At 40.3% G+C, this 7,358-nt stretch overlaps 1 protein-coding gene across 1 annotated transcript; it reads right to left on the reverse strand.

Moving 5' to 3' along the window:
- Positions 1–164: 164 nt before the first annotated feature.
- On the reverse strand, positions 165–5,715 carry LOC107089239 (protein tyrosine phosphatase domain-containing protein 1-like). Its single transcript, XM_015381905.1, has 12 exons — positions 5,525–5,715; positions 5,362–5,442; positions 5,162–5,280; positions 3,513–3,650; positions 1,867–2,138; positions 1,476–1,778; positions 1,147–1,389; positions 942–1,058; positions 748–849; positions 569–646; positions 371–481; positions 165–287 (listed from the first exon to the last, which is right to left on the reverse strand). The coding sequence occupies exons 1-12, from the start codon at positions 5,713–5,715 to the stop codon at positions 165–167; spliced, it is 1,878 nt and encodes a 625-aa protein (XP_015237391.1).
- Positions 5,716–7,358: the final 1,643 nt, after the last annotated feature.

The raw sequence follows: 7,358 nt of genomic DNA on the forward strand, positions 1-7,358 counted from the left end.
GTGACAGTCACAACACAATAAGATAAGAAAAAAGTAAAAATAATATAACATCCACACGTATTTACATTATAAGGGTTATTATATGAAATTCACATCTTTATTCAGTTGTTTTACAGAAATATTTTCTTAATTGCTTTTGTGCACCCAGATGAAATTTAAAGGTCTCAAAGGGTAGCGTTGATGCTGCAGGCCCTCGTAATGTGTCTGTGGGTGTGGAAGCTTTCTGTCAAACTGGCCTTCAGGACTTTAATCAAGGGATTTAGGACTCCATATTCCTCTTGAGGACGCTGTTGGGTAAGAATTATCTCATCAGTTTTATAGCATTTGTATTAAGGAAAATAGATTTACTCTTAGTATCTTCTTATCTTACCCTTGTTAGTGCACACGCAAGACGATGCAGGACAGCATCCTCTCTGTGTGGACAAAGGCTGAACACTGTGCTCACACAATTCAACAGACAATAGATTGTGTGCCTTTGTGGCTGTAAGTATAAAACAAAACAAAAAACTGTGCTGAAAACATTCACACATTTATAGGAATCACAGCCATTCTGGGTCTGATATTTTACCTTCTTGAGGACGCTGAGAGGCTTTTTGTTCTTTCCCATTTTTAACTTTTCTATATCCTCACTGGACAAAACAGGGTCCTGGATGACAAAGAGGAAACAGAAGAGGCCCAGCTATTCAACTAAGGTTCTAAAAAGTAATGCACAGTGGCATAACCAGCTGTTAATTTAATGCTACTAACCCTTAACCTTTCCAACCAGGTCCACAAGAGACAAGAAAGGACATGAGGATCTGACTCGGTGACCAGCAGGGCCCAGCCACATTCACTGCTATTTAGTTCCTCCTTTCGAAAACATAAGAGAGTAAATACATTGAAACATTAAATTATTATTATTGTTATACGGTTATTGTTAAATGTTTAGATTTTGTTTTTACCTGCAGCAGAGCTGACCTCTGCAGAACAGTTTCACCTGGAGGACCTTGTTCTGCCATTGCTTTGGCTACCGGTCGGGCCATCGATGTTGGGCCAGGGATGTTTAGGTTTCTGTGTAACTTTATATTAGAAAATTATGAAAGTTTACTGCATTGCAGACAAACTGTCTATAACATCAGATTCTCTTTCTGAGGAAAAATACCTTACCTCCAGGTTGGAGCTGCATTTTAGAAAATCTTTTTTATTTGAGCTTTTAAACATTTTGATGCTGTTGTTACTTGTTCTCAAGTTTGTCACCTCGGTGTTGGACATGCAAAATTGTTTTTTGGGATACAGTGATGTGCCAAAAACTGGATTAACTACTCTGGAATCATCCCACATCAGATCCTGCAAGCACCAGTGCTTCTCATCTCCAAATGCTGTAATGCAATACGAGCTTGGCTCCTGGTCCTTTCAGAGAGAAAGTAACAGAGTGATTATCACCTTCAGTTAGTCTGAATGTACAGAGAAACATATGCAATTAAAATGCATCTCACCTCATAAACTCTGATCCTGGTAACATCGGATTCACTGTAGCTGCGTTTATCCAGCAAACACTCACGCTTCCTCTCTAAAAACCCCAGAGGCTCATCCCAGGAGGACACTGACCCTGAGCCGGTCCAAGAGCCTTTACGGCCTTCACTTAACAAAGGCAAGTACTGCCTGGACACAAGAGTCTCTCTCACAGCTCTGCTCAGAGCCCTCAAAGCTGTTCTCTTCTCCAGCTCAGCATGGACCTCTGGAGGAGAAGACAGACCCAGAGCCAGACAGGAGAGGCGCACACATAGGAGGTACAGCACCTGATCAAATTGGGCCAAAAAGCATATGCAGGCGAATTGTGACACATGGTAGAGATGCATGATGATAGACATATTACAAAGTCCCAACCTTGGGAGTATGTCTGAGTCTTCGTGCCTCCTGGCCATGAAGCAGCAGAGCTTGTCGGTTTAAATAATGCTGGAGAGTAAAAGGGGCTCCGTGGCGCAGGCTGAGGTCTGGATACTGAGCGAGCTGCGTGCCGAGCAGGCGAGCGAAGTCAAACACCTGGTTTATCTGTGACCGGGTCTGGATAGAACGGGGCCTTTTAATGCGAACATAGTGGACTGCCTCACTGGGACTTATACGCAGGGTGTAGATAAGGTAACAGGCTATGAGGACACCTTTCAAAAGAGAAAACACAACATCAACAGACAGTTAGGAATGTAAACATTCAATTATTGTTACACACTGCCTTGTAGTAACACACTTTGAACTTTTGTGCATTTTGTCTAAGTATAACAACAGACTTCATTTGATAAAGTGCAAAATATAATGAAAATAACACATGATTTTTATGGTCAAAATTCAAATAGTATGGCATGTATTTGCATTTGTCCCCCTTTACTCATGTATCCTGAAATAAAATCATTTTGCATCTTTTCAGAAGTAACCTGTGTGTAATATGAAGTAAAAATATTTTCATTCTGTGAAGACCTTAGTGGGTTTTAGAAAACAATATGAATACCAAGGAGTCAGGTCACTGATAACATTGCAGGGATTTTTAGACAAATCTGTAAAATCCCACAAAACAGTGGATCCTCTGAACAGGGAAAAATAACTGCAAGTTTACCAAGAACTTTGCTGTTTATTTAGATTGAGAAGCTCTTTTCTCATTAATTAGAGAATCAGCCAAGTAACTTTGAAGGAGTTATATTTGCAGGTCAGGTGGCAGAATCTATTACCTGTAGCAGGACAAATAATCTACTCTACAAATGTGGCCTTAATGGAAGAGTGGCAAGAAGAATGCAATTGCTGAATAAAAGCCATGAGAAGATGTGTTTGCCACAAGCCATGCAGAAAACAGTGAACAGGTGGAGAATGTACTCTGAGTCCAAATAAAAATTTTTTGGCCAACATGCAATATATTATGTGCTGCACAAAACTAACTGCACAATAACCAAAACTTTCAGTGGCGTGATAAAACAAGGTGGTGCTTGAATAATGCTTTTTTTTTTTAGCTAGGACAGACAGTCAGAGGTGATGATATGTATAGAGTTTGGAAAACTTTTTAAAAAGACCCGTCATAAATAAGACCTGAAACTGGAGTAGTTGTTCACTTTCTAGTAAAACAATGAATGATCGTAAATAAGCCTGCAACCAAATGGTTTCGATGAAGCCCAAACTTTTATTTAGTTTGAAGTTTCAAATAAAGAAAATAATGCAAGACTTGAAAATCAAGCTAATATAAGTCTGATTTATTTTTTAAGGGAAAGATTCAGTCTCCAGATGTATTGCAGTGGTAAGTATTTCTACACAGTATTGACTCAGAAGGACTGAATACAAACACAGAGCGAATTTTTAATATTTTTATATGCTTTTTAAAAAAACAACCACTCTACTTTTCCACCTGTTTCACAGCTATGCGCTATTTTCTGTTGATCTGTCACATGAAATCTAAATAAAATACATTAAAGTCTGTGGTTAAACCATTACCATGTGAATAAAATAGCAGGACTGAGTGTAAATTTCCCAGAGAGAACAATGATCAGTTTTACCTGTCCTGCCCAGGCCAGCATGACAGTGAACAGCTACACGTCCTTCCTTCACTGCAAAGGCCAAAACCTTCACCCCATCGATGATTCCAACAAGAGACGACACTCCAAAATCTGGCATCCCAAAGTTGTAAAAGTAAACTGGAAATAAATCAGAATTCTTGTGTAAATCTTGTGTTTATTTACAGTCATTTGATGTGAAATTGTGTCTGGCTCATGTGGGAATAATGCATTACATTAACAAGATATCCATACAAAATATACAAAGCCCTGCTGCATTCACACTTTCTCACCCGTCCTCGCTATCTTCCACTTATCTAGGACCAGGCTGAGGGGTCAGCAGTCCCAGCAATAGACTTTCAGACTTCTCTCTCCCCAGACACCTGCTAGGAGAATCCTGAGGTGTCCCCAAGCAAGCTGAGAGACATAGTCCCTCCAGCATGTCCTGAGCCATCACCTGGACCTCTTCTTATTGGGGTGTCCAAACATCCAGGGGACAACCGAAAAAGATGTCAGAGCCACCTCAGGTGACTCCTCTTAATGTGGAGGACCAGTCTCTTCACACTATCTCTAATGCTACTTTCCTTCCACATGCAATTGAAGCAGCAAAAGCAGCTGGTTTACATGCAAAGTTAATGTTTGACTTCCATCAAGGCAGCCAGCAGAAATATATCATCTGCAAAAACCAGACCCTCTCTGGCTCAACCTAGAACTCCTATCAATAAAGGTTGTGACAAGGACCTTAAGGATATGGTGCACTTCTGCTGCAATCAAAGGTGCACCGGGACAGGTCTAAGTTAATGCAGACCAAATACCTGTTCCACTTGTAAATTAGCCAGATTGACCAAAGGGCCTCTGAATCAACTGAAAACCCGTCTCCTTAGGTCGGCAAACACAGACAGAGCAGTTTGGCAAACTCCAATGAACCCTCAAGCACCTTGCAGAGGGTATGGAGCTTCTCCTGGAGCCGAGGTTAATAGGTTGAACTCTCTTCCTCTCAGAGAGGAGTCTGTCAGCACCCATGCATAGGCCTGCCCTAGGAGACTTAGGATTGTGAACCCCCTGTAGTTAGAACACAACCTCTAGTCCCCCTTCTTGGGGAGGGGAATCACCTTCCCAGTTTGCAGTCGGTGAATTGTCTTTGATGGCCTTAAGGGCTGGTTATACTCCTGCAGCAGTGTGTTGCAGTGAGCTTGACGCAGAAATTTTAGATCTATGCCCACAGCTAGCGCGTGGTCCGCGAGTGAGGAAGAGGGGGCGAGTTTGTCAACAGAGGGACATGAAGGCAAAAAATAGCTGGGATCCAGGTGGAAAAAGGGTTCCCAGTGTTCTCGCACACCTCGCTCTTCTAGCTGGTCCAACTTCACGAGTTGTTTTCCGCAATTTCGGTCATAATAACAAAACAAGCCAGCCTCCCGTCTACGGCACTGTCTGCGGTCAGCTACAATTTGGGAGAGGTGCAGCAGAGAGTCTGAGGAGGGGGCGGGGACGTCTTTTTGTTCACTGCGACACCTACGCAGATGACCTAGTTTCAAAGTAGAAATCAGCCTTTAGTGTTGAAGATGCATATTAGCTGTGACAACCCCACAACATTTCATGCACACATTTTATCATTAGTAATGTCTGCCTCTTAATCTGCAATAATCTCTCACTTTTATTTTCCATGAAGGTCTGCGGAGAGTATGTGAAACCACTCTCAAGGTCTAGTGGAGGTCCACAATGAGCATGCTCTCCTGGAAGCTGCGTGTTGATGACCGACTTAATCTTCAACCTGGGAGCAAAGATGGTTGGTGACTTGTTATGCATGTGTCCCGAAGGAAAACGGTCACATAGAAGTTAGTAAAGTAATTACCTCTGAAATTGCTCTATGATATTGTACTTCTTGATTAGATAATTGGATGGACGAGCCATTGCTATAATATCATCCGTCACCCTAGAACAAACCAGATTTACAGTCAATAAGTTTTAATTAACAGCTCCAAAACATCTGTCATATTGCAGTTACATCTTCTCACCAGGAGGAAAAAATGCCTCGAATGACTTGTTGGTTTGATTTCCAGCATTCTGGTCCCTCATAGCGACAATCTTTTCCTCCACAGGCCAGCAGACAGAGGAGCTTGGGTGGGATGGCTCTCACCAGGTTCTCCCTCGCCTGAGAGTAGGATGGACTTGGAACTGGTAAATGTGGGCTCAGACTTGGCATCATCCTGCAAACATAGGACCAGCCTTCAATACAGTGCCTTGCAAAAATATTTGTATCCCTCAATTTACATCACAAAGAGACTAAGAGGACTCTGTTGAATGAAAGCAATTTGAAAGTATTTTTTTTTGTTTTTTAGTCTGTTTAAGGTGTGCAGTAAACACTTCGAAGGGAAGGCAATCCATTATTATAAAATTATACTTTTTGGTTTGTTTGGATCACATTATGTGTGACAGAAAGCTAACAATTATATTCAGCCTTAGTATTTCTTGGTAAAACATGGAGATGGCAGAATCAAGCTGTGGGGATATTTTTCTCCATCAGGGACAGTTGATCAGAGCTGATAAAAACACAAGTAAAAGCTAGAAGAAGATCTCTCAGAAGTTCCAGAAGGATTTTCTTCAAAGCTTTTCATCAAATGACGTAGACTGACAGTAAGTCACGTATTTTAGACTTCTTTCCCTTTACGATTATGCTCTTCTTTCTACTAGCTTGTAAGATATATGACAAAATATAAAAAAGTTTAAGAGGCATGATTACTTTTACGTCATTGCATAAAGGATAACTTCTCAAGGTCTCTAAATTATGTCTGATTAAACCCAACAAACAGGCAAAATTATATAAAAGCTAAGTAAAAAAATAAATTTAAGGACTTACCTTTGCTATTACGACGGACACTGAAGTTGTTAATCCCATTTAAATTGTTTCCCAGCAATAAACACATAAAATATGGAAAAGCTCTGTACCTTCTCTGCTCATACACTAACAAAACTGAGAGATGACCCAGCTCCACTAAGCCTGATTAGCTGTCATAATTACATTAGAACAGACATTCATGCACTGTAGCAAGCCAATTATACAACGCTTATTCCTTCACCTCTCCAAATGACCTAATTACTCACAAACAACCGTGACTCCATACATGCTTTTGCATTGCCTGTAATGCTTCCAAATTGACTTATTATCAACAGCCTCACACAACCTGGTCAAATTTAAATGCCCCAAGGAATAATAAAAAAACAACAATGAAAGCTGTTGCACCTGCTTGTTGGGGAGAGATTGAGACAGACGTTATGTCAGATTTTATAACCCTGGATTATTTGAATTGTTTTAAAAGTTTACAATTAAAGGATTATCTCTGGACACAGCTTCTACTTTGCAGGAGCAGCTTGGAAATGATGAGATTAAATTCTGTAAGATATGAATGATAGAAAGGAGTAAGCTGATGGAGAACATGGAGTACACTGCAAAAAACTTCAAATCTAAATAGGTATTTCTCCCTTTTTTCTCCCCTTTTATCTCCTATTTCTTTCATCTTTTCTCCTTTTTTTCTGTTTTCCTTTCCTGTTCTACTTACATTGCAGTGTCTGTATCTGTAATACTCCCTGCATGAATTATAATAAAGCTATTTATATGCATAAATCAAGTGGAACACTATTGCGATAGCCGTACTGCTCCACTTGTGAAAGCAAAATCTGTTGGGCTCTCTTTGGCATCTAGACAATTATTCTTATTGCCAGTATTTCTTTCCATCATAAGTATTTCTTTCTTAAAATTTGCGCATTTTATTTGAATTTAGGAGGTTAGTGAGATACGTTGCCAATGAAACAAGACAATTTAGATTAAAAAGAGAAAAATATGATTGCATT

Source organism: Cyprinodon variegatus, unplaced genomic scaffold, assembly GCF_000732505.1.
Source record: "Cyprinodon variegatus isolate N-32 unplaced genomic scaffold, C_variegatus-1.0 Scaffold244, whole genome shotgun sequence".
Taxonomy (NCBI): domain Eukaryota; kingdom Metazoa; phylum Chordata; class Actinopteri; order Cyprinodontiformes; family Cyprinodontidae; genus Cyprinodon; species Cyprinodon variegatus.